Below are 25,351 nucleotides of genomic sequence, written 5' to 3' on the forward strand. Positions count from 1 at the left end.
ACTCAAGCATCCTGTTGGGAGTTTTAGATGAAGATGGTCCTCACATAATAAATACTATTATTCTGTCCGGCAAAGTCTTCATATTTAAAGCTCAATCAAGGAACAGTTTGATTTAAAGTTTCTTTCACAATACAGTGTTAAAACAATATCTATTGGAAAAATAGATAATACTGACACTGATACGATACTGATTTAAACCTGATTTAAAAATTGACTTAGTGGATTGACTAAGAGGCTGACGGGTCCATGGATGCGGAACCTTCTCTGCTTGGGGCAAACTCAGCATGTCATGTAGATTTCTGTACTGGGGTTGAAAATGTTTTGTTGAATTTATGACCACTAAGGTAATATTAGTAATTTAATTCAGTTTATTTTGGGGGGGTTTCTGTCCAACTGTCAGATTGTCAAATAAAAAAGATACAAAGAACTTGTGTTTGTTTATTTACATTATGAGTTTCCTTTGTAACATGAGCCAAAAAGTAAACGTAGAACAAAAAAGCCAAGACCATCCCTCGTGTGTTCGACTGTGTCAACTGCTCAATAATTGAAATGATGCTTCTTGTGTAACAGGAGACGCAGTGCCTCAGACGACGCTGCTGAACAATGTATTTGTTGACAGGTAAATTTGTACGCCTCTTATTGTGAAAATCCCTGTTGCGTGTCTCTGTTGTTTATTGTGTTGTATTGGCATACTGTTCAGGATGTATAAACGTGAAGCCATGTGTTAGAACATTTTTAAAAAGGGCACAACTGAATTTAATTTTTCCCTAAACTTGAAATAAATACAAAACACAACAACACCCGATGTGAACCATTTTTAAAATGATTGTTTTCCTTTTTTCTGTGTCAGTGAGCTGCCTTTAAAGGAAACAAATGGGGACCAATCCAAAAGCTTACTACCTACTTTCCTGAGTGTCTTGAATTCACTGTCTCCTGTCAAAAACTCACCGGGCGGAGTCCCTTTAGATGACATGGATAAAATGGTGTGAATGAATACATAGATAAGCACCTTCACCACATAAGATATATTCACATAAAGAGGATGTTTTGTTATGTATTCTTTGTGTGTGTTTAAAACCACACCTAATCTGCAGATAATGGCATTGTCTCGCTCTCTCTTTTCCTTTTTAGACAAACAAGATGTTGAACTGTGGGAATCCTGCAAAATTGATACAGCGGATGAAGAACTCTTCTGTCAGTGCTCTGTGCTAGTGTCAAAATCTTAAGTAGAGAAAACATATCACTCAGTTGTCTTATTCCTGCCTTTTGTCCCTTTCCCTTAGGAACCATCGGCATGTTACATGAAAGCATTCATGGCCTCTCTGTCCTGGGTAACCTTGAAGAACAAGTGTGGGAACAAAATGAGCTCAGACGACTACGACACACTTTTGTCGGCTGCAAAACCTGCGGTGTTAGACATGTCTTCTTCAAGAGTGAACCTCCCTGAGGTAGCAGAGGGCCGAGATCTGATGAAGTGGTGAGGATGACGTTGTGCTGTTACTTTCTTTAGTATCATTCAGAATTTTGCTCAGAAATTTAAAATGGGTTTTTGGCTGCAGGATGGGGTTGCTGCAGTCAGCGTATGGCGTCATGTCTGCACAACAAAGGACTCGGGTGTTGAAATGGGCAAAAGCGCAGATCCTCCAGAACAACTTCAACTGTACGACAAATCAACCACCTGACTCCAAATCAAGTAAGACAATTTGGAAGCACATCAATTTAGACAACACTTCCAGTCATGTATTGATACACAATCCATTTGAAAATGAGATTCTTCACACGACAACAGACGGGAAAAATGAAGGCAGAGAAGTTAAGAGAGTGAAGAAGAAGAAAACTATCTCTGCCTCTTTTGAAGTCGATGTTTATCAGAGAATGTTGAAGCTTCAGAGTAAACACAAATATATCGAGAAAGTAGAATCAACAAAGCAAACAAGATGAAAACAGCAGAAACAAGGTAGAAGGGAACAGGAAGTGGAGCAGCTTCTCTTATGTAGCTGTATTCAATTGTATTTAAATTGGACTTGAATTCAGGAAGCCAAATGAAAGAACTACTGACAGGTAACAATGTTCAGCACTGACAATGAGTTACTTCTGTGCTAATCAGTATACAATATCCATGGGTGTGCATCTGCAATGTCTAAACTGATATTTATTGTTGGCCTTTTTTCTGTTGCTTCCTCTCTGTGCAGTATGAATGTGATTTGTAACAGCCTAATTTATTCTGCAGCACACAAGAAGCACTGCGAACCTTCACAGAGATGGATGAGTTCTGAAGCGTTGGAAAAATTGGGACCTTTTATCTCTGGTTTAAAAACAAAAGATGTTGACTCTTCTACCCGAGAAAAGGTAAAGAGGTAGAGAAAGAGAGCTCGGCAAGAAGGATAAAACAAATCAGAAGTATAAATAAAGAGAAAATTAAGTATTTGATGTTTCTCTGATGATTTGTTTCCTTCATTTTTCTCTTTTAGCTGTGTCAATTTTTCTACTCAGACCACAATAATGACTCCCGGTCAAGCCAAAGACTCACTATGGCTAAGGAGATTCTGCAAGATCCTCAGGAGTGCACCACCTGTGCAGAGAAGTCTGAAGACAATGTGGACAAGTGTGTATTCATGAATGAACGTGTGTGTATTTTAGTGAACATCTCAGCTCTGTGTGGCAGCTCAGGGGTTCATGAGGAGGAAAAGCACATTACAAAAAATCTGCAGATGAATAAAGGCACCAGATCTTATGGACAGCTGATTCAATGAACTTGTTATAACAGTTAAATCTTTACCTTGTAGTCTTCTCAGACTCAGCCCACTGGCTTGTCATTGTCAAACCAATAAAGACGTGACTCCGGACCTCAGCAGGAAACTCCTCTCTAAGCTTGATCACTGCGATGCCAAAAATGTCCTGATCAAAAAGGTATTACTTTCTTTCACCGATTTCCCCCTCTGCCAGGACACGTCATCAATTCAATGAATCTTAGTACCATCCATTTACTTTGTCTTTCAACTCAAGCTAAAGAAGAAGTTTGTCAACTCTTTGATGTCAAGCCCCAACGCTTCTCAAGCACTAAAGGACCTGGGCAGGAGTGTTACCTTGTTGTCTTCTAAACAACTGTCCAGGTTTGATTGCAATGATATCAAAGAGGTTCTCAAAAAATTGGGATCCAATGTTGAATGGACTCGTAGCCAGCTGCGCACACTGGTCAAGAAATGCCTGGGAGATAAGAAGGTAAGGCTGCAGAGCTGCTCAGGCTTTTCTCCGGCATGTTCCGCTCTTGCTCTATAATTACGTCATTCTGCTTCCCCTCAGTGTAAAGAGGTGTCGGCTCAGGAGCTGATGGACCTTGGCTCAATCGCAGGAGGTTTGCCAAGATGTGTTCTAAAACGTGTCAAAGCCCTGCAGATCCTGAATGATATAGAGGGTCTAAAGAAAATCTCCAAGGGGATGAGGAAGGGCCAGCTGAAGGCCATGATGCAGGGGGTGGTAAGTAGAGAGAAGCAAGGATGCAAATTTGACCATCTGTGAAACTCTTGAAAACTGTTTTTTAAGGAGTAAAAAAGAGTTCCATAAAAATCCAGAGAATTTATTGGACAAACATCACTTTTCATAACCACAATTTCCACCCACTTTTAAGACTGTTTAAAAAGTAAAACAATGTCCCTGTAGATGAGTGAGAATGTGGATCTATCGAGGCTGGTGCAGAAGCTGCCGGACTCTTTGCTTTCCAGTGTTTCTCTCAAACTCCTGAAGAAAGCAAACATCAGCTCCTTGGAACAACTGAAGAACAAAACATTTACTCCAGCACAGGTAAGGTAGTCTCTTGATGCTAGTTATGAAGGATTTTAATGCACTCAGTATAAACTTATATGTATTTCAGAAACGTTCATACATGTTTTAGTTACCTCTTCACTAAGTTAGTGAGTTTGAAGTTCTGTCTACTAAAAATGACTTTATTTCATCTTTAGGCAGCTTTCCTTGCAAATAAGATGTTGAACCAAAAGAAGCCTTCGTTCAGGTGAATATCTGTAGCTTTGAAGTTCAGTTAGGATTTGTTCCGGGGCGCCGGCTTGCAGGAGTCTGTTCTTTTTACTGTATGTACACGTCTGTCATGTCTGTCATTCACATGTTTACATTTCAACATTGCTTTCCGAGACAGGAATCTTCACTCAGTCCTTCAGGGAATAACCTGCAAGATGATTGATAAAGTTGTTGACAGTGACGTTCAAGACATGATGCAGGACATAGCAGAGACTCCACAGTGGCTGCCTAAAGTACAGGTATGTATTTACTCTGACTTTCAATATGTATGCATGTAAATACAAATACACAGAGTATGCCTGTAGATAACAAATATCCCTTTCCAGGCAGGGTGTGCTGCACGAAAGATTTTCGCTACCTTGGAAAAAACCAGAGATGATTATTTCAAAACCATCACTGAGGATGAGATGGAAGACATTCCTCCAATCTTTCTTTTTCGTCTGCCGTAAACAATGATTCTTTTCTCTTCTTCACTCAAATGAAATAACTGTTGTGATATCGGCCTGCTCTTACTCACCATATCATATCAAACCACCACAGGCCTGAGAAGCTGATGGGGCTGCCGGACTCTGTGTGCCCTGCTTTCCTCGAAAAAATGCAATTGGCCAACCTGAGCTCATTACCGCGCCGTTCCCCATCCCGGCCTGCAATCATCAAAAGAGCTCTGATTTGCATCACAAATGTACACACAAGGAATTTACATCTCCTGCTCAACATTGATTAGGAACATTTAGAGCGTGCAACTGCCTGAGATATTAACTGCATCTAGTATTTTTCAGGGGAAGGACTTATCTGTCCTAACAACTGAGGATGTCTTCAAGCTTGGACCGTTCAAGTGTGAGCTTCCACCTTCCCAACTGCGCCTCATGGCCCCCAATGCCCGCAACGCCAGCCTTGAGGCAATGGCCTCCTGCCAGAAAATTCCTCGAAGACACATTGCAGATCTAACGAAGCTGATCATCGAGAATTATGGGTATGGCTTGACACCTCCCATTGATGCAAAAGTTGGTACAGAGCGAGAAAGCAATTTTTTGTTGTTGCAGGAATTCATCTGATTGGTCAGCTGAGACTTTGGAATCACTGGGCTGTCTCCTGTTTCTCAATGACAAAGCCTCATCTGCTCTGCCATGTAAGGTGTGTATTCTGCACAATATTAGACTGAAACTTTCTTAAATTTAAGAGGCCTTTTTGAAATCAATTTAAAAACTGCTTGTTGCGCAGTGATCCAAACTGTTTTTGTGTTACCTGTGTTTAAAAAGGTCCTGCAGAAGTTAAGTTGATTAACATATACTATTTCCCCTTTCTCTGTCTTTTCTTTATAGCCATGGGTTAAGGATGTTCTTTATTCCCTGATGTCCTCCTGCACACTCCGTACTCTGGAAAAAAAAATCTTTGAATGTACCACCAGTACTGCATCCAATGCTGCACGCAGAAAGAGAACCGGTAAGAAGGGATGCTCTGTGTGTTGTTGTTGATTCTCGGTCATTGATGCGGCGCATGAAAATGATGATGTATTATTGCACTGAATTTGTTTTATTCTTTATTGCTAAGTCTCTTCCTACTGTCTCTCTCAGTGAGAAACACCATGGATGCTAAAGCACCAACTGCAGAGCAGATTGAAGAACTTCAATCTCGCAATGCCTTCTGGACACCTGCAGATCTGGCGGAGATCCCAGAGGAAACCTTTGTTATCACTGTGGAAACACTTGGGGATGTCCCTAACTACAACCAAGAGCAACTGGATGTCCTCGTTGTTAAAGCAACTGAGGTGCAGTGGAGACATTGATTGAGCGTTTGTTTAGTCTAGAGACATATTCTGGTGCAGTGCTTGTCGAGGAGAAGAATGACTTTTATCTTTTGTTTATTTTGACCAATTGTTTCTTATGCTCTTTGGGTTGCATTATAGGGTTGACAGTAAGGTCAATACTTCTAGCTACTATAGAAAAAATAATGGGTGCTTTACAAATAAATTCAGTGCTATGTTCCCTTGGGGAAAAACTGAAAAATTATTTCTCATAATCACAATTAATTTGGATAATAGTTGCTCATCTGAATTTTCTACAGGCCTTTGGTCCAGCGTCTCAGATGAATGAGACTGATGTGACGCAGCTGGGATGTATAACTCAGGGTTTCACAACCGAAGACCTGTCAACTCTTCCCTTGTCATTGGACTCCCTGGAGGAAATTTCCCACTGTGGCTGGACAGAGTCAAATGTAACATAAGAACAGCCTCACATTTACATGACTATTATACTAGCATCATGTCACTTATTTCTCTACGTAGATGGAGCAGGTGTGGAAGGGAGTTGCTCGACGTGACAACATAACAGTGCAGCAGCTAGGAGCTGCTGACTTGGTCTCACTGAACCAGTTTATCTGTGGACTCAGCTCCAACGAGATCAATCAGATCAACATTGACTCCTTCAGGTTTGTGCTCCATACAGAATTCATCTATTTATTCATGTCACCATCATGACACATCAACCAATGAAACCAATGGTATTGATAGGTACAGATAAAGCACTCTATACAGAGCAAAATACAATATTTTGACTTTGTGTGTGCGTGTGTGCGTGTGTGTGTGTATGTGTGTGTGTGTTTGTCACAGGGAGGCTGTTGGCTCAATAAACGATATCCAGTGCTCTTCTAAAGTTGCACAGCAGTTGAAAAATATTGCTGTGTCTGCTTTTGGAAGTCCCAGTACCTGGACTGAAGCTGAAGTTTCTGACCTGGGCAACATCATTGGTTAGTTGTCAATCTCTTCTCTGTGTTTTCTGCAAGATAGTCAACCCTGTTGTGATCATCCACTAAACTTCTATAAACAGTTTTCTTGCACAGAAGCTACTTTTATTCCTTGTGTTTTGAGCTCACAAAAACACTGAACAGCTTTTTTTCTCTCCCACCCCCCAGCTGGTCTGAATGCCTCTGAATTGGCCTCTTTACACTCATCAGTCTTCTCATTCCTCAGCTTGTCCAGCATCCCACTCATTCCACCAAACAACTTCGCTGTGAGCAAGTGTCTTTTAAACTTTGGGTTTTTCACCTTGAGGTGAAAAGTTCAGTTACTTATGGACAGTCGTTTGTATTTAAGATCAAAGGTGTCTGAAATCAACTTTTTGGTTTTAAATGAGATAACCGAATCGAACTCCTTTTAAGGACTCAAATGTAGAAATGGTTGATCAGATTTTCTTCTGATTTTTTTAGTCTCTAACAATCCTCTTTGGGTAGGATTTTGAACGCATGACTTTTATAGCAGCATTAATCTAATATTGCTACACACAAAACAGGACTCAAACTGTTTCCGCCCCTCTGACTCCCCTTTCTCCCCTCCAGGCACTCTCTGACGATCATCTGAGAGCTCTTGGACCTGACAATGCTGACATGGTAACCAGTGAACAGCGGGCTGCCCTCACAGAAGAGCAACGGTCTGCTCTTGACAGTGCCATGGAAGACGCTCGTGACCAAGCACCAGAGCCTGTTCAGTCCACTCAGTCAGGTAACAAGATCCATCTGCACTTTATTTTATTCATATACTCAATCGATTTATATTTGCTATGTAGAAGCTTAAATTAGATCAAATATATGATTTCCCGCATAATTAACATCAAGGTTTCGTCCTAGATACCAATGAGGTACTGATGGGGTTTTATACTAACAAAAAAATCCAACCTTCAAAGCTTTCATTGAAAAGTCTTTGCATTCAGTCTTTATGCCTCTCTTACTCAGGAGCTCCATCGTTGGCAGTGGAGGGAATCTTGTCTTACATGAAGCCCCTCCTGTTCCTCGTCCTGAGCTTCCTGCTGCTGTGAGAACCGCAGAGTCGGAGCACACTGCGAAACAAACATACGGAAGTGGAAGAAAGAAGATTGTCGAGGTTTCAGTCTGTTTGAGCAGTTTATGGCTTTTAAAATTAAAATATAACCAAATGACCTAGGATAAGAAATGTTCTATTTTTATCAAGCTTTAGATTCTCAGCATCTATATATTTATGAGAAAGTATATTTCAATATAATATTTAATGTTGGATGTACTGATTTCCACTGTATAGGATTTATTTGTATATCTGATATTTTAGTGAGAAAATAGAAACTGAAAATCTCAGTTAAGAATTTTAATAACTTCTCACCTACACATAAAGGACAAAAAAAATAATAAAAGGAAACAAAATTCCAGTTTGAATGTATCTTTTTTTCTCCTTTTTTTAATATATATATTTTTTAAACAAACATTTGGTTAGAAATCGTCTTAAAACATTGGATCATCTCCTAAGTAGTACACACAAGCACAAACAGGTCAGACACCCCAGGGGTAGTTACTCTTTCTAAAAAAACTCACAGATGAGTGCTCAGATTATGTGCATCCTTTATGGATCCTGTGACCGCAGATATTTTAGACAAGCATTGTTTAGTACAACTACAAAAACATCAACCAAAAAATAAAAACAAACAGCACTGAAACCATCTATTGCGACATTGTAATTGGACATCACTCTGTGTTGGTGAGGCCTGTCGATCACTAAAGCCTGATCTGTGCCTTTCACTTCATGAGCAGCAATAGACAAGCTTTTTTTTTTTTTTTTTTTTAAGCAATGTCAAAGACATATTAAAAACAAAATAAGATCACATGCATACTACTGTTTAATCCCATAAAAACATGATTTACAAATCAAAAGTCAAAACACAGTATTATCTCCATTTCAACCACAGAAAATACGTCACATTTCTTAAAGAAGCATCAAAGTCCTTGAAAATGATCAGAAATCTAAACGTTAAAATAGTCAACGGCTGCATTTAATTAAAGTAACTCGATCTCAGTTGAGATCATGCAGTGAACTCACTTTAAAAAAAAAAAAGATCAAAACAGTAAACTTGCAGCAGATTTCTTTAATGTCCTCATCTGATGATCATATTTTCTACTATTTTTATTGTCTTTTAAAGACCCTCTGGATCTTTTTTGGGGTCTGTTGTGCCACAGAAACTGTTTTAAAAACTTGTGCAATGTAAACTGCTTCTTCCTCCTCTCTATGGCCGACCAATCACTGCTGACACCAACTACTCCTCCCAGTCATGGCAACTGGAAACGCATTTCTTAATAACAGGTCAAATGAGCCTGAGGTTCAGTCCCTATAATGCTAACTCGTTGGATAAAAGACAGTAGTAGGTAGTAACAAACATTTATTCTACTGAAAATACCAAAGATTAGAACTTTAAATATATAATTAAATCTCAACATGTTCATTTAAGTATTTGTCATGAAGTATCAAATTCACAATAAACAGTGACTCAGCAATCATATTCTTAACCAGCAATATTTCAAAGATGTAAAAAAATAAAGGACTGCAGAAAATCACCTGCATGGACCTTACAAAAAAACATTGAAATCACAACAGAGATATTCCGTTGCCTAGCAACATTCAATTCGATGTATCACAGTAGGGATTGGTTCCTGCATTCACAGTGCAGACACAAGTATGTGAATACAGTCAGAGCAGTCGGAACAATGAAGCAGTCAGAGAGTAGCTCATTATGATGAGCACAGAAATGCAGCATGAAGCCCTGAGTGTCACAAACAGAAGGTTACGCAGCAGTCAAAATCTCTATATTCAAACTGTGATCACAAATCTTTGGTTAAATTAGTGCATAGGTGTTAAACCAACACTTTGATGAGAAGTCAGTGACAAAAAAAAGGCACTCGAAAATATTTTTTTTTCATCCCCTGACAGCCCTCCTTTACCTACCTATGGCATCTCAGGTGGTTTTTCCTGCATTTCTTGCGCTAATAAACGCCATACCATGAGTTCTGAAATGTGTATTTAGATCTGATGACTTTTCAAACTGCTTCCCGCACACCTTACACGTATGTGAGCCCTCTTCTTCCGTCCCTGGAGCACCTGAGGACGGCGATGCTGGCGCCGAACCGTCCAGAGAAGTCTTATCATCGTGGCTCCTGCCGTTACTGTGGGAAGTGGCTGGTTGCACGCTGACCGACGGCTGCTGGTTTTCAGTGAATGCATTTCTGATTTTGTGAGAGATGAAGCAATGGCGTGACAGGGCGGAAGTAGACGTGAAGCATGCGCCGCACTGTTGACACTGCTGACCGCCACCCTCCGTGCCTCCTCGCTGGTGCTGGCTGATGTGCTCCAGGAACAAGGCCTGGTCCTCTGTGGTGAAGCCACAGGGGGCACAGCGGAACCCGGACTCAGGTGGGTAGTAAGAGGAAGGAGCAGAGGAAGAGGAGGAGGAGGACTGCATCTTCTTCACCGGACTCACCCCATCTGCTGAATCCTCATCCTGCTCCTTCTTCACAGCTCCTTTGCGTCTCCGGCAGGCACCCAAACTGCTGTCCTGCTCCGAGGAGCTGTCTGCCTCATCTCCGCCTCCCTGACATCAGAGGAAATGCTGCTGTTAAAACCAGCTGGGTGAAAAGTGTTGGACTGCTTCATAAAACTACAGAGTGGCTCTCACCATCAGTGTGTCAAAGCTTTCAGTGTCCATTCTGTGTCTCAGCTGAATGTGCCTCTCCAACAACGCTCTGCTGTTGAAGGTTTTCTTACTCTTGTTACAAAACCTACACAAAACACAAACACACCTTTAATCACAGCTGTACAGTTACAACAGGAGGAAATGTTTGACGATAGTTTGGATCAATTATTTGAGTGATTGGGTACATCTGACTTTCATCTTTAACGTACAGCGTTAGCAACGGGAAATACATTGAACTTGATACTGTCGATGAATGCTTCCATTTCTATTATTGCTCAAAACACTCATTTTTAATGACTAACTTTTTGATTGATTTTTGATTCTGTTTTAATGAGGAATAAGGAGGCGGCGCGTGGAAAACTCACTGGCAGCGAAAGGCCCGGCTGGTGACTTTGTGCTTGTCTCTGATGTGTCGTCTCATACTGGACGTGGTGGTGAAGGAGCTTTCGCACTTGTTACAAGGAAACTTCTTCAAAGTCTGCACAGCACAAACAACGGCACAAACATGATTAGGTCTATGCGACATGAAAACAAAGAGGAACAACCAGTCGAAGTGGACTTGCAGACCTTGCCATGTTGTTTGGCCATGTGGGCAATGTAGTCCTCTCGGTCTGTGTACTGCGCGTGGCAAGGCGCACACTTCCACCCAGAGGGGGCCTTTATCCTCTCCTTCTTAACCGTCTCTTCTTTCTCCTCGTCCATCCAATCATCTCCATCGGAGCTCTCTGACTTTAGAGGACGTGAACGAGAGGAAGCAGCGGGAGGAGAAGGCAGCTCCTGCTTCAACGTCGGAGTCTTATGAGTCTGAGAAAATAGAGAAAAGGGTTAAATACAGCAGGGAAAACATGGATACGTAGGAGATAATAATGCACAAGTATGTGTATACCTTGAAATGATCGAGTAGAGAATTCCTCTGAGAAAACAGTTTGGTACACCCGGGACATTTAAACACTTGCACCTTCTGATTGGTCAAATGGGAGTCAAAGTGGACGTACAGCAGGGGCTTGTTTGTGAAAACTGTGTCACACATCACGCACTTAAAGATCAACCTGAAAAAAATTAAATTAAAAAAGTAAGTCAGTTCATAGAAAAAACAAAAACAATTATCGTTATGAGAAAAATACATGCGTGTACATTGTCTGTCCGTCGGTGAGCAGTGGATGCTGGCTGGTGATGTGGCTCTGTATGCTGGGAGCAGATTTGAAAGCCATTGGACAGCTGGGACACTTGTGGAACATGTCACAGTGAGCCTGCTGGATGTGAGACTTGACGGAGTTAAGTCCTCCAAACACCACCAGGCAACTGGAACATCTGCTCAGAAAAAAAAAAAAAAAAAAGATTATAAGAGATAGTTGCAGAGTCTCCTCTTTCTCTTCATCAGTCTCCCACAGAATCATTCTACCATGGAGTCTCTTTAAGCAAAGTCTTTGCAGAGCATTTGGTTGCCTGTGCACCGTTCTTGAAACGGCCAGAAAAAAAACAGATCGATTATGGGTAGAGCGGGGGAAGATTCAAACAAATACATTCTGATGGTATATAAAGGACATAAAATAAATGTGAGGCAGATGTTATTAAAAATCCCAGCCAAAGATGTCTGAGTTATCACCTTCCTAAGAAAATGACAGATGTTATGTCATGTTGACCTTGACCACCAAAATCTCAGCTTAACCTCGAAGCCCATCTGTTTTGTTTTTTTTTGTGGTAAATTTGAAGAGGCGTGCTTACAAACCTTTGTACAGTCTGAAAAAAGGGGCCTTAACAGGAAGTGTGCGAACGCGTATAACAGCATAGTAGACTCTGGTTAGACCGAATGACACGGGACCATACCCTACCTGTATCCGATGCGACGTGCGAAATGCAAACACGTGTGTTCCAGATGCGTTTGAAAGCGAGGCTGCTTGGTGGAGCCGCCGCACTCGGGGCAGACGTGTGGAGAGCTGCCTTGGTGAATGCGTTGATGAGCTGCTGCACTGCAGCTGTTGGGCAGGAGCATGGGGGGAGAACACTCGTTGCATGGCTGAAGAACAAAAACAGGAAGACAGAGATGAACTTGGAGTTCATTTCATTTAAAAAAAAAAAAAAAAAAAAAAGAAACATGTTCTTGATGTTTTGTCCTCAAAAAAAAAAAAAAAAAAAAAAGGACTCACTGTGGTTTGTGCTGGTCTGATTTCTTGAAAATGCTCAGCCATCTCCTCTTTGCTGCTGAACTGATTCTGACACTCAAGACATTTATTACTGAGGTTCTGCACTGCCTCCGATTTCTTGTTGGACACTACTTTATGTGCAGAGGGTGATGGGCTCGAGGTGGCCGTGCCTGTAGAAGGTGCTGACGCTCCTGAAGGGGTGGACAGAGGACAATGAGAGAGCCCTCAGGAGGAATCAAGGGCAACTAAACCTTCATCTAATTCCACTCAGGAATTACTGAAGAATTAAAAACTGTTTAATTCACTTACCGACAGCTGTGGCTTCCTGCTGGCTTATCATCTGCTCCACAGGTACAGGCTTCATGACCAGGTGTGAACACTGCATGATCAGGCCTTTCTCCTTGTGCTCTCTGGCATGTAAAAGCAGGCTGCACTTGTTAAAGAAGGCCAAGCGCTTGGCACAGTGATTGCAGGTCACCTCAATCCTCAGCGAGCGCCGAGCGTAATGCCGCGCTAAACTCTGCTCCAGGGCGAAGGCATCGCCGCACTCCAAACAGCGGTAACCCTGCAGGGGATCAAACACCATTATAAGTTCATGTAGTGTGTGTCTCATGAAATAATGATAAACTAATACACATTATGTTACTTTATGCTTTACATCGTCACACTGGGCTGATATTTTGAGCAGATAAAAACTTTTCATGATGATCAAACGAGGCACCGCGGCACATCTTCACTTGGTATATTTGCCCGCCAAATCTGTCAGATTGAAGGACGTTTCCAGCGCACAGTCCTCTTCAGGTCACGTCACAGACTTTTAGTAAGGCAGTCCTACATTTTATTTTTTTTATCCTAAATATGCTTTTCTTAGCCTTTTTGCGTTTATTAGAGAGACAGGTAGAAAGTGGATAGGGTCGGAAATCAGGGAGAGAGGCCACAGGCTGGAGTCGAACCCGGGCTGCCCGTGTGAGGACTGGGGATTTGGGGGGATTGGTTAATTCAGAACACACAGTCTCACATACCCAAGTATAAGTGGGTGTTGTGCACACACTAAAGCAAGCACATTATTATAATCTTTAAAATCTGAACTGATCTATCTTGAGCTCAAAAACCTGTGTGTGGAGACTCTGCATTTACTGTAGTTTAGGGTATGGGCAGGTCGCCGATCACAGGCAGAACTGACTGGAAACAATCTGATATTTTTGTTGTGCGTATTGATCCAATAACAGCATACCTGTGCAGGAAGAGGGAGGCCCCACTCTGCAGGAAGAGGCGAGCTCAGGTCTGGTTTGTAGCTGGGTAGCAGGTTCTTGTTGTTGAGGATCTTGTTGAAAGCTTCCACCAGATTGGTCTGACTCTTGGATATGATCGCCCCTGTGCTGTTAACTATGGAGGCAGGTCTGCTGCTGCCTTGAGGGGGGAGCAGGGAGGAGGGAGCGGGAAGGGTCATCCCACTCTGCAGACTTTTTGAAGCAAGGCTGCGAGCGTTGATCCCACCTGGGCTGACTTTAGGGAAGGAGACGGAGATGGAGGGCAGGGCTGCGGTTTTGGTGACGCTAACAGCTGTGGGGGAAACTTTGGGCTTAGTGTCTGCAGCAGCTTTGCTTTTGGCATCGAGGAAAGTCTGGGATTGCTGTGCCGATTCCCTCTTGGATCTTGTGTTGTGACGCTCTGCTGAAGGTTCTGAAGCAACCGCACCCTTGGCAGTGGCTTTCCCCCCTCTCTTCGGTGGTACCCCAGTCACCGTCCTTGTGACGCTGCCTGTAGACATTTTTATTTTAACTTTGAGGGGACGCAGTGAAGTGTCTGCAGCAGCAGCAGACATGTGATTCTTAGAGTCAGCACCATAGCTCCCAATTAAGTTTTCTCCATCTCCAGTTTTATCTTTACTCAGTTCGATTGCTTCTCCTAACATTGTTACTTCTCTGGCCTCTGTTTCCATGAGCTCATCTTGGGGTTGACATTCCCCGTGGTTTACTGCTAGACCTGACTTTTGAGCAGAATCCGGGCCGCTTCTTTTCTTCGAGACTAAAAGACCTGTCTCACTGGGAGGTGGGCTCTCAGGTGAGTCCCTCTCATCTATCACATGTTCAGGGTACTTCTCCTCTTGGATTAATCTCGAGGTCGTGTTGACAGAGGGGAGGTTGTCCGGGGCACTTTGTGGCAGAGTATCTGTGGAGGATTTAGGATTTGCAGGTTGCAGAATAGGAAGATGAGGAGGATTAGACACGAAACTGGAAGTGGACATGGGAGACAGCAGCTTGGACTGTACGCTCGCTCTCTGTTTGAATTTTGGAGGAGAAGACATTTCAGAATCTGGGCTCTCGTGGATCACCAGTGGACTTCCTAGATCTAAGTCTGAGTCATCTTCATCTGAGTGCATCACACGCTTTATCCCAGTCTTCATGGACGTGTTTTTCTGTGAAGGGGAGGAGGGCAGATTACTGAGGAGACAAGGTTCCTCTTCTTTAGGGGAGCAAGGAGGGTGAGGGCTGATGGAGTGCAGGGACGGAGGTGATGATGTGTTGGAGTTGACACAAGCCGAAGACTGGAGGTGGAGGAGAGGCTTCAAATTGTTCGCTTCATCCGTTGTGTTCTGGATCAAGCCAACCTCAGCACCTTTATCACTTTGAGCCTCATGAGTAATCTGTGCTAACGGTAACGGTGAAGAGTGAGGCCACTGCTCTGGGTTGGATAGTCCTGAATTCCTCGGGGCAGATCCCTCAAATCCATTTGCAATCTGAAGCTCCTCAATAGAGTCAGTAGATATTTTAGGAGAAAGCCGCAAAGCCTGCTCGCTAAACTTCACTTTAACCTGAGGGTTCAAACCAACGCTTGAGGAGTTGTCAGTTTCCTTTTCCACAGACATCTCCTCCTCTTCGTAAGACTCAGATGGAACCTTGTTCTTCACAATAACGCTGACCACAGGGGGCTTGCTTTGTGAGGTCGAAGGGGAGGCGAAGCACGAAGGAGACCCAATCTCCCCCTCATCTCCATCAGTGCCATCTTCACCCTGTCGCTCCTCTGGACTTGACTGAATGGCCTCTTTTGCATCGATGTCTGGGATGTCAAAAGCTGCCAGCAAGTCATCAAAGTCTGGGGTCTTCATGTCCCCCATTGCCAGCCAGCACGAGGCTCAAACCTAAATAAAAAAAACAATCAAGAGTTAAACCTAATCCTTCACGTGGCCGCCAAACTTGCTATATATCATAAACAACTAGTAGCTGCAGTGCCGGAGCTAAGGACACTTGTGAAGTGGTAAAAACAGTTATAATGTTCATGTGATCATCATACGTCGGCACGTATGTATGTTTTATCACATCGATAATGTGACAGCTGGATTTTACATTTGGGTCGACAATTAGAGTAACACGAAGTGGAGAGTCCTTGTTCTCTTTCTGGGTTATTACTGTCATTATTAACAAATTAAAACATTTATAGTTTCACACGTTTTCATTAAGCATGTCAAACTTGTCAAACTGTGAACTTGCTGCAACAAGTGGGGCTACCAGTTAGCTTCGTGTTAGCATTATCTGTTAGCTGGGCTTGCTAACGTCAAACTGAAGTCAAACACGTACATTAATGTGATACTGAGCTAATGCGGCTCGACATTAACGTCAGGTGTTGCACAGTGTTTATAATTTGTAAAGCTAAACTAACAACGTGCTTTAATTTATCTTATTTACCTTTTTGGTTCGCGAAGTTGGTTCCTGACTTTTCGCTTGGGTCGCACAACTCATTCGTCATCAAATGCGACGCTGGGTGACCTGCCAGCAGCTTTTCAAATGTTTACATTTCTGACGTCCTACAGTAAAAGCACATGCTACTAAAAATGACACAAACCTTAACTAACAGGAAGTGTCTACTGTGATGTTTGACAAACCCAACTTTGTTTAAGCAGTCCTATAAAAAAATAAAGATTGAATTACTTGTAAAGTCTTTCCTGATAAAACGTCTGGGTTTACATATAACAAAGATGTCGGATTCTTATCCTTATCATACAGAACCCTGACTTGCCCCTATGCTTTATAGAAATTACAATTTGTTCAATGTATTTAAAAAGGGACAGTAGAATTGGAGCTGAAACAACTAATAGTTATCATACTCATTACCTTTTAATTAGTAAATTGAAGCTTCAGATTAATAACCACATTGTAATATGTCAATTTATTAAGGATACCTGCACATATTACTGATAACAAAAGATTTAGAGTAAGCATGGCTGCTTGACACACAAAAAATTGATGTAGAACAGGCCCTTCACCTTAAAAAAAAAAAAATCAAAAAGGGGAAAAGTTCTTGAGTTCAGCTACATAAACAAGACAAAGAAGAAAAGGTTGGTGATAAGGATAGTGATAATCTTACTGTGAATAAACACATGCAGTGCAATTCTCAGGTCTTTTTATTTATCACATATAAAGTTCATCTCTTAAGATCTTTATTTCTTTTTCTCCTCATCCTTCTTGCCATCAGGTTTGGAGCTTGTCTGAGAAGCCAGAGAGCCCATGGCGTTACGGATCGCCTCATTGTTGGGGTCGACCCCAGGAAGGTTTTCCAGGACGCTCTGAAGGAACTCTGGATCCTGCATCACATCGTAGTCCTCTTCATCCTGGGCACAAAACAAATATCATTCTTACTGTTCATTCAGCTTTAGCTCTTTTCTTTAATCCGGTTAAAATACTAATATTAATAAAGACTTGTGTGTCCTGTACCTTAACTTTACTGGAGTCCATGTCAGCTCCAGTGTCCATATCCTCAGCACCAAACTCTGTATGAAAAATGGACAGATATGTGGCCAATAATGACTAGGACTGCAGATTGATGTGTTATTTTTGTAATACATCACTTGAAGTCTCATTGTATATTTGTAGCTAATAGAATACTTTGTAAATAAAGACCACAGACCCTGTAAAAACAAATGTTCCTGACAACTGTTTTTGTTGGTAGTTAATCACAATAAACTTCAGCCTAAGCCCTTTGGTCATAAAATGTCCTGTTTATCTGTCATTGTTTTTAATTACGTATTAACACAACTGCTACTATTAAACAACTACAACTACGTCACAACAAACTCACCAGATGCAAAGCATTATAGGAGACTAAAAAAAAAGGCGAAGTTAAAGAAAGTCACTTGTGAAAACTGAAACTAACCATCTTGAGGAGTTGACAAATGCATGATGTGTTACATACAGGAGTGTGAGGAGCTTAAAGCAAAAAGATTATGACAGGCTTTTTAAATGTGATTAAATACAAGTGTTCAACCTGCTCCTTCTCCTTGCATAGACATCTGCAGAGCATAGGCGATCTGTTCATCCTCTGTCATGCGACTGAAGTCTGGCAGAGCAGGTGTGGACGAGTCTGTTTGTGGAACTGACATCTTCAACAGAGCTTCATCTGACTCTGCAACAGAAAGAGGGATAAGTGTGGACACACTCAGGTTGGCAGCTGCTAAACCTCTTCTGAAGACGTGCAGAAATTGGCATCTATGATTGACTTTTTCTCACCATCTGCGGCAGGGGAGGAAATGCCAGCATCTGCAGCTGATGCAACAGCCACTCTGCGAGCTTCGTCCTCCTGCCGTTGTCTCTGCTCTTCCATAGACACTCTGAGAGCCTAGAGGGGAAAGAAAGAATACAGTTGGAAAGCATAACAACGGAGCTGCATTAAATACAAAAAATAAATAAATCGCACCAGTAGAAGAAGATGAAAAACAACAGAAAATGAGGTGTAGAAAGTCATTGTTTCAAAAAAACAACAAAAACCTTAAATGGGTCAAGTATACTGTGACTTTTTTTAAATGTACAATACATAAGCCTCTCAACCATTATAGAGTCTGTCTTTCTCTCTTACCAAAGCCAGCTCTGGGTCAGCACTCGGATCCACTCCAAACTCAAAGTCACTGGCACCTAGACCCAACACTGCACCCCCTTCCCCAGCAAGGATGGGAGAGGACAGCAGGGCATCGGCCAGACTGGGGCCTGGAGGCACAGTGACCAGGTGGGAGCCTGCACCCTCTTTGCCATTCAGTGTGTTGATGAAGGCTGTGAGCTTCTCTGTGTTCATCTCCTGCAGGAGTGACGAAGATTAAGGTTGAGCGAGCAGACCGGGAAAAACACAGTCAAGAGAGTGTGTTCGTCTTTGATAAATATTCACCTCCTCTCCAAAGTTAATGATATCCACATTGACCTTTTCCTTCTTTAGACGCTTAGCCATTTTGACCAGCTGCAAGAAAATAAATTCAAAGAGACAAACAACATTTATTATCAAGGGCCTAAACATGTTTAAAACAAAAAGAAAAACACGTCTGAATAATTCCATGACAGATGGGTCATGTAAATAACTAGACCTGAAAACATTCACTTGTAGATTTACTAAGTAGGCTGAATATTACTGCTGAGTCAGCTTGTTTAAATCAGTCTATATCTTTAACCTGTAGATTTTCTGATCTTTACAAGGCGATCCACATAATCTAAACTTGATTTTACATTTTTATTGCAGTCTGGGATTTCTTTAAATATAGTTAAGAATGTGTTGAACAAAAAGCTTCATATGGATGTAAACAGACTGTCATATCATTCAAGGTCTGCTTTATGATTCTCTATTAATGTTGCATATCAAGTAATTGTTTGGTAACAAAAGATCCACAGACATAATGCAGAACACACAGACTTATCCGACAACTTAACTCACTTCTTTTTCATTGTCCTCCACAGGGCTGCCAACAAATGCAATGATGCGCAGTTTGTGGTTTTTGCCCTGTCTGTGCTTCAGCGCTAACTACGGTGAGAAACACAGAAAAACGAAAGAAAGAAAGAAAAAAGAGAAAATTAAGTGACAATGTATTTCTGTGAGGAATAGGAAAATAGATATTTTCAAAACAGACATTCAAGAATATCACAACATCTCACCTGTACTTTTCTTTTTACCACAAGTTAAAATACCTGCTGTAAAAACCTCCCTATCCCACATTGAATTGTAAAATGCTTGCCTTGAGTTTAACCTGAATACTTAGGGATACACTCAAGAGTTGAGTTAATCTACCTTTTTAAATGAAGGTTATTTGTATTTCATGTTTATTTACACTCAGCTCCCCATGTCTAAAAATGTGCCTTTACATCCCAGTTAGTTACTAGATATTCTCCTGGTTCCCTGTTATAGAAGCTGAGAGGACTGTATGTTGTATGTAAGAGTCACAAACTCACATGTGCTACCCTGATGCCGGTGCAGAAGCTGATGTTTCCTCGAGGTTGCACAGCATGCAGCTTCGACAGTATCCTGCCCGTGTCTGGAGTCAGCGTTGTCAGCACTTCACAGTTGCTTCATTGACACATTGGGAAAGTGCTGTTATTATTCTCACACACACCTAATGTCAGATAACTTAACAGAGCATACAGTCTCTTACTTTGCCATGGTGATGAGGCCCACATTGTTTTCAGGGTTGCTGCGTGTCTTGGAGTGACAAACAATATTAACTGCGTCCTGCTGAGCCTGCAGCCTGGTGGGCAGAAAGTCTCCATTGCGCATGTATTCACTGTTGTCCACACTTAAAGACAAATGAACAGTTTTGTGTTATAATCACTTTTAAAAATCAAAAATCAGACAAATTACATTGCTGTGATAGGTCAACAACAGGACCATGTTTGACTGTATGAATGTGTGTAAATCTGTAAAACACTATTAAAAGGGGGTCATAGTGACACTGAAGCCAGTGAACGGTGAGAGAATATCTAATCACAGTTTTGGTAAGTAATGAATCACAAGAGTGCACTATCAAGCAGAAAACAACAAAGGCCATCTGAAAAGAAACAAACATAATCCCGTCAATTTAGGATAAATCGACACGCAAAATGAAACAAGAAAAAATAACAAAATGACAGCCTTTTACACGTCAGCTTGTTTATAATCCTGTATACACACAACAAAAGAACACAATAAAATACATGTATTAGATACAGCAGGTTTGGTTTGCTTGGGTAGCTAATGCTAACGCGTCAATTTTAATACTCTTTGAGCAAAATCTGGACCTCGTAGTTTACTTCAGATAACGTATTGTAGCGACTTTACATTCTTTCACGTTATTTAATACATTTTAAAAAAGCAAAAGCCCCAATATGACCAAAAATATCGTTATTATGAGCAGGAAGCGCTGACGTGCTAACAGTAGCTAGGTTACGGAGTGACTCAGGGAATAGCGCGAGCGTCTTCACCATCAAACAAATCAATGATAGTTTGACAAAATGTTACAGACAGCGACATCGCAAGATGGACACTTCACCAATCACACGGTAACGTGATGAGTATACCATAAAGTCTGTACATTGTTAACTTTGAACAAATTTTCAATTCCTTACCAGACCATAGTACTTTCAAGCACCATCTTGACGTCTGAGATTCCCTACGTAAGAGTGAGGGGTGACGGGTAATGTTGTTCAGTTTAGCATCACTGAACTACATTGAATTTGCGACACTTGTGCACGCCGAGGGTAAAGTTAAAACCAGGCTGATGCAAAAAGACGATACGATCATTTAATATTACATGGCTTGCTTTCATTCAAAGACAGTCTCATAGTAAGTCATTAAAATATCATGCTAAATGAGCCAGCCCATCGATTACTGGGATGCCAAAAACATTTCACAGTAAAATAATAGGACACGTTGAATGGGGCCCTACCAAGTATTAAAAACACACAAACAAACACCATATCAAATGAATACAGAACCGTCAAATAATTTTCTATTTCTAGAAGGGCAAAATAAATCAGTCATGCACTTTGACAGTCAGGAGATAATGTTCCCTTTGTACCCAAATAGAGCCCCCTGCTGCATCACGTGTCCTACTGATGTCAATTCATTTGAAATTGTGGTTGGGAAATAGTCCATTGTCCAATGGGATGAAAGCAGATCAAATATTATGCCTCTCAAATAAAAGCACTTCAGACAACTTGCACAGTATATTCCTCCTAACAAGCCGACAGCTAAAATACAAGGTAAACAAAACCCTGTTAATCTAGAACTTGTTCTATTTGAATATTTGCACCAGATCCCTTTTAATGTTGTGTAAATGTACTTTTTAGAATAAACAAGTAATTTTAAAAGTATGTACATATACTGTACATGTAGCTTACAGTACATGTATAAATGATATCCAAAGTTATCTATCCCCTTCTATTTGTATTCATCATGCTTGTGCAAGAGACTTTGGACTTTCCTGGTTTTTCACTTGAGGTTATATGCTTAATCAGATTTTCATTATTTCAGTACTTGAAATGTGTCATGAAACTGAAGATACGTCTGATTTTGTTAAGGATTGTTTTTTTTTTTAATCTTCATTGAAAAAACAAAAATAGAAGATGTGTTTCCTCTATAAGAGTAATTTAAAAATGTCACTTAAAAATTGCAAAAAACCCTAAAAAAAGATGTTACTACTTCACTTTGAATAACACACTCACTCTTCTATTTTATTAAAAAAAAAAATCTCAGATGAAGACAGTCTTACTGCTGATGGTGATGTTTGCAACATGTTTTGCAACACCCCAAGGTATGTTGACCTTAATACTCAAGATTGTGTTTACATTGTTATAAGGCTGGAACGCTTCTGATTGATTTTAATACCAGGATTTTATACCTCAGTCAGTTTTTTTTGCTTCCTGTTCTCTTGTAAAAAAAACCCAAACTATTCTGATTAAGTTTCTCACTCGTGCAGATCTGTCGGGCAAAGTTCTTGTGTTCCCAAAAGAGACTAGCACAGACCATGTGAAACTTTTGACATCAAGAACCCAGCTCAACTCTGTGACCGTCTGTTTCAGGTAACTAACTGGCAGAGCCTTTTTATATGATTGGAAAAATTGCTTATCTCAGTTTCTAACAGCTGACATGTCTGTTCAGATTCATCACCGATCTCTCCAGGAACTACGGTCTCTTCTCGTTGGCCACACCATCATTCAACAATAACTTTGTCCTCTTTAAGGTTAATTCAGTAGACGTCATCAGAATGCATGCTCTGGATGGAGGCACAGATTTCCTGTCTCTGTCATTCCCACCAAACACCTGGCACTCTATGTGTGCCACCTGGCGCTCTGACAATGGCCTTGCTCAGCTGTGGGTGGATGGAAAAAACACTATCAAGAGATTCATCAAAACCGGGCCAATCACGGGAGCTCCCATCACCATTCTTGGGCAAGAGCAAGACTCCTACGGCGGCGGTTTTGATGCAAGTCAGTCTTTCCTTGGTATGGTTACTAAACTCCATATGTGGGACTATGTACTGTCCTCTGCTGAGATCAAACGCTATATGGAGGACACACAATTCACCCCAGGCAACGTGTTCAACTGGAGAGCCCTGGAAATGGAAATATCAGGGGATATTTTTGTGGAAGAAGAGAGTGAAGTTATGTAACATGGTATTAAACAGTAAATGATTCAAATCATTACATGCAACATGCACATGCATGTATGTATTCTTCAGATGATTGAAATGTCTTCAGACCCTTGACGGTTCCCTCCTTTGAAAATACACCATCACAAACAATGAACATAAAACACAAAGAAGCCAAAACTACAATTTAGAAAATATGTTTAATCCTTTAAAATAAGACATGAAAACATCACCACCACATAACTGAAACATGGCAGGAGGAACAGGCAGCACATATTGCATGAGAAGGCATTTCCGTGACTCCTATGTACATATACACATTTTATACACAGTAAAAATATAGTAATTGGAGCATATACGATAACCAGCAATGTTGGCTTGTAAGCCGTGTGAAACATTCATGTAGAAAAAAGCGTGGGAGATTAACAACCCAGAATCATCATGGAGAAAATCTATCATATCACAATCTAAACATGAAATATAAAATGTGAAGTTTTCAAATAGTCCCCATTCATGGGTAACTCACGCTATAAAGTTTGAGACATCCTTCTGTCAGTATACAGTTTGTGTACTTTCATCTATAGTACATAATACAATTTGTATTGTTTCAGTCTGCAGCCATCAACAATGTTAATAAATATCTTTCCAAGAGCTCAAAGGTTGCAGATTGTGGTTCATATTGCATTACTTCAAATACATTGTAGTGTCTACACCGAGTGTGTCGCCCTTTAAAGCACCGTAGGAGGAGGATGTTTTTCTTGTGCCGTGGTGTAGTAAGAAACAACTGCGCCAAAACTGGTTTGCATCCAGCAATTACACAGCACCAACCATTCAAAGAAAAGGATCACAATCACACCGAAATTCAGGTGTTACAAATATCCTCTTTTTCCAGTGAGAATATTTCTCTGAATGTTTTCTTTGGCGGCTGTTTCACACTCAACCATCAAACGTGTTAAAATATTCATAAATTGACATTTTAGCATATACAAGAAATGATTTATTTCAAGTGTATACCAAGTTGGTCAATTGTGGGTTCTAAGAACTACAATGATTGTAGTAAATTTCACAGGAATGTGGAGTTTTCATCTTGAAATGTCTCAGGCCACAGTGTAAACCAATTCTCTAAGGATGATTAATTAATCTTGACCAGGACTAGGTTTATGTCAGAGTTTATCAGACATGAAATTATTTAGACAAAATAAAAAAAAATCCAGCCTCGTAAAAGAAACACGGGACATCCCAGTGTTATTACCATACACAACAATACATGTCCAAGCAGGCGTCCTGGAGTGTCTTACTTCATTGTCACTTGGATCCTGAGCTTTAGCAGGAACTCTCTACTTTTCTCTTTGGTGCTGCGACTGGCTCTGAATACAAAAAAGACTCAGTCCTAAATCCTCAACTGTGCATGGCTGAACATGAGTGGCCTTCCATCTCGTAAAATTCAAAGCTCACATTTCCCCTTCTCCCTCTCTGCTGCACAGACCACATGTGCCTTACAAACATAAACGGCATTACATTATAAAAGTCGATGTCTAAGATGTGTAGTTCTGCTACAGTATTGAAGGTCCCATATTCTGCCCTTTTTGGGGTTCATATATCTAATTTATGTGCCTACTAAAGTATGTTCACAATCTGTAATGTTCAGAATAAAAAAAAAAAGTCTGAGCATTACATGCAGCCACTGTTACAGCTAACATGAGGACGTAGGAGAAGACACGTTTCCGCAGACTTTGAATTTGTGCACATAGATGTGCCTAAACATGCACAACACACACCAAAGAGCATATAAAACCAGAAAAAGCAGAATATGGGACCTTTAAAAAACATTACTGTATCAAAATCTCAGAGGTAAAAAAAAAAAAAAAGCTTTGTGACAGCCTCAGTAACTTGTTTAGTGCTATTAACAATAAGATAAACATGTAAGAAACAAAAGCAGTTTCAATGAGCAGTGGAATAAAAGCTGTTTAAGACCACATCAAAGAAAAAGAAAAAAACATGTGTGCACACTTGTACACATCACTTATGTGGGTCCTGGAGTGGATATCAGCAGCTGTCATTTCTTTCTTTTTTTATGTCAGGGGAGCTGAGCACTGAAATCATCATCCATACAAAGTCAAATCATTGATGCTTAGTGTCATCTTTAAGTTATGTGTCCTTTACTCTGAATTTCAAAAATGGCAGGATTTTACTATTTATCAAAAGAATAATAGATTATTTATTAATAGATTATTTTATAAATGAATGTTTGTAAAAGTTCAGAAAATGAATTTGTTAACAAGTTGAGAAAGATACTCCTGATTGTACCGAACGGGCCT

At 40.9% G+C, this 25,351-nt stretch overlaps 5 protein-coding genes across 8 annotated transcripts in view; 2 read left to right on the plus strand and 3 right to left on the minus strand.

Moving 5' to 3' along the window:
* pip5k1ab (phosphatidylinositol-4-phosphate 5-kinase, type I, alpha, b) overlaps positions 1-25,351 on the minus strand; it is a 182,460-nt gene that overhangs the window by 146,087 nt on the left and 11,022 nt on the right. Inside the window, exon 17 of one of the 2 annotated variants that reach the window (XM_079343802.1) lies at positions 23,215-25,330. The exons of the other annotated variant lie outside the window; for it this stretch is intronic. The gene's annotated coding sequence lies outside the window, so the exon portion shown is untranslated. Of the gene's footprint in view, positions 1-23,214; positions 25,331-25,351 lie in introns of those variants that run through there. 2 annotated transcript variants of the gene reach the window in all.
* Positions 584-8,204, plus strand: otoa (otoancorin). The gene is made up of 25 exons (XM_079343801.1): positions 584-619; positions 851-983; positions 1,132-1,194; positions 1,284-1,477; positions 1,560-1,693; positions 2,231-2,349; positions 2,472-2,605; positions 2,787-2,910; positions 3,007-3,222; positions 3,304-3,477; positions 3,661-3,801; positions 3,960-4,009; positions 4,151-4,271; positions 4,359-4,477; positions 4,573-4,714; positions 4,812-5,005; positions 5,076-5,166; positions 5,355-5,475; positions 5,607-5,800; positions 6,097-6,246; positions 6,317-6,459; positions 6,641-6,777; positions 6,943-7,040; positions 7,366-7,528; positions 7,759-8,204. The coding sequence occupies exons 2-25, from the start codon at positions 972-974 to the stop codon at positions 7,839-7,841; spliced, it is 3,117 nt and encodes a 1,038-aa protein (XP_079199927.1). The 5' UTR covers positions 584-619; positions 851-971; the 3' UTR covers positions 7,842-8,204.
* znf687a (zinc finger protein 687a) lies at positions 8,129-16,532 on the minus strand. The gene is made up of 11 exons (XM_079343797.1): positions 16,345-16,532; positions 13,893-15,800; positions 12,968-13,223; positions 12,662-12,849; positions 12,347-12,531; positions 11,649-11,825; positions 11,401-11,563; positions 11,082-11,318; positions 10,880-10,992; positions 10,497-10,599; positions 8,129-10,412 (listed from the first exon to the last, which is right to left on the minus strand). Exons 2-11 carry the CDS (start codon positions 15,774-15,776, stop codon positions 9,780-9,782), a joined length of 3,939 nt encoding a protein of 1,312 aa, XP_079199923.1. The 5' UTR covers positions 15,777-15,800; positions 16,345-16,532; the 3' UTR covers positions 8,129-9,779.
* LOC306823896 (26S proteasome non-ATPase regulatory subunit 4-like) lies at positions 16,813-21,114 on the minus strand. The gene is made up of 10 exons (XM_079343804.1): positions 21,010-21,114; positions 20,061-20,201; positions 19,861-19,975; positions 19,349-19,435; positions 18,812-18,880; positions 18,509-18,724; positions 18,163-18,271; positions 17,921-18,058; positions 17,371-17,426; positions 16,813-17,267 (listed from the first exon to the last, which is right to left on the minus strand). Exons 1-10 carry the CDS (start codon positions 21,033-21,035, stop codon positions 17,097-17,099), a joined length of 1,128 nt encoding a protein of 375 aa, XP_079199930.1. The 5' UTR covers positions 21,036-21,114; the 3' UTR covers positions 16,813-17,096.
* Positions 20,250-23,691, plus strand: LOC306823897 (C-reactive protein-like). 3 transcript variants are annotated; one of them, XM_079343807.1, is made up of 4 exons: positions 20,250-20,400; positions 22,139-22,196; positions 22,362-22,464; positions 22,544-23,691. In XM_079343807.1, exons 2-4 carry the CDS (start codon positions 22,139-22,141, stop codon positions 23,052-23,054), a joined length of 672 nt encoding a protein of 223 aa, XP_079199933.1. In that variant the 5' UTR covers positions 20,250-20,400; the 3' UTR covers positions 23,055-23,691. The 3 variants fall into 3 exon arrangements, with proteins under 3 accessions (XP_079199933.1, XP_079199932.1, XP_079199931.1); XM_079343806.1 differs by lacking the exon at positions 20,250-20,400 and adding an exon at positions 20,410-20,943; XM_079343805.1 differs by lacking the exon at positions 20,250-20,400 and adding an exon at positions 21,194-21,645.

This window comes from Symphodus melops, assembly GCF_947650265.1.
Source record: "Symphodus melops genome assembly, chromosome: 5".
Lineage (NCBI taxonomy): Eukaryota > Metazoa > Chordata > Actinopteri > Labriformes > Labridae > Symphodus > Symphodus melops.

Excerpts from the sequence above, each read along its gene's own strand:
- otoa (XM_079343801.1), top strand. Across the intron at positions 1,694-2,230 it reads ACCACCTGACTCCAAATCAA|CACACAAGAAGCACTGCGAA; the intron begins GTAAGACAATTT and ends TTTATTCTGCAG. Across the intron at positions 3,478-3,660 it reads AGGCCATGATGCAGGGGGTG|ATGAGTGAGAATGTGGATCT; the intron begins GTAAGTAGAGAG and ends ATGTCCCTGTAG.
- znf687a (XM_079343797.1), bottom strand. The coding sequence starts at position 15,776 with ATGGGGGACATGAAGACCCCAGACTTTGATGACTTGCTGGCAGCTTTT. Across the intron at positions 11,564-11,648 it reads CTCACCGACGGACAGACAAT|GTTGATCTTTAAGTGCGTGA; the intron begins GTACACGCATGT and ends AATTTTTTTCAG. Across the intron at positions 10,993-11,081 it reads TGGCCAAACAACATGGCAAG|ACTTTGAAGAAGTTTCCTTG; the intron begins GTCTGCAAGTCC and ends TGTGCTGTGCAG.
- LOC306823896 (XM_079343804.1), bottom strand. The coding sequence starts at position 21,035 with ATGGTGCTTGAAAGTACTATGGTCTG. Across the intron at positions 20,202-21,009 it reads CTTGAAAGTACTATGGTCTG|TGTGGACAACAGTGAATACA; the intron begins GTAAGGAATTGA and ends TTTGTCTTTAAG. Across the intron at positions 18,059-18,162 it reads TTCCTCCCCTGCCGCAGATG|AGTCAGATGAAGCTCTGTTG; the intron begins GTGAGAAAAAGT and ends TTTCTGTTGCAG.
- LOC306823897 (XM_079343805.1), top strand. The coding sequence starts at position 21,499 with ATGTCAATTCATTTGAAATTGTGGTTGGGAAATAGTCCATTGTCCAAT. Across the intron at positions 22,197-22,361 it reads ATGTTTTGCAACACCCCAAG|ATCTGTCGGGCAAAGTTCTT; the intron begins GTATGTTGACCT and ends TCACTCGTGCAG. Across the intron at positions 22,465-22,543 it reads TCTGTGACCGTCTGTTTCAG|ATTCATCACCGATCTCTCCA; the intron begins GTAACTAACTGG and ends ATGTCTGTTCAG.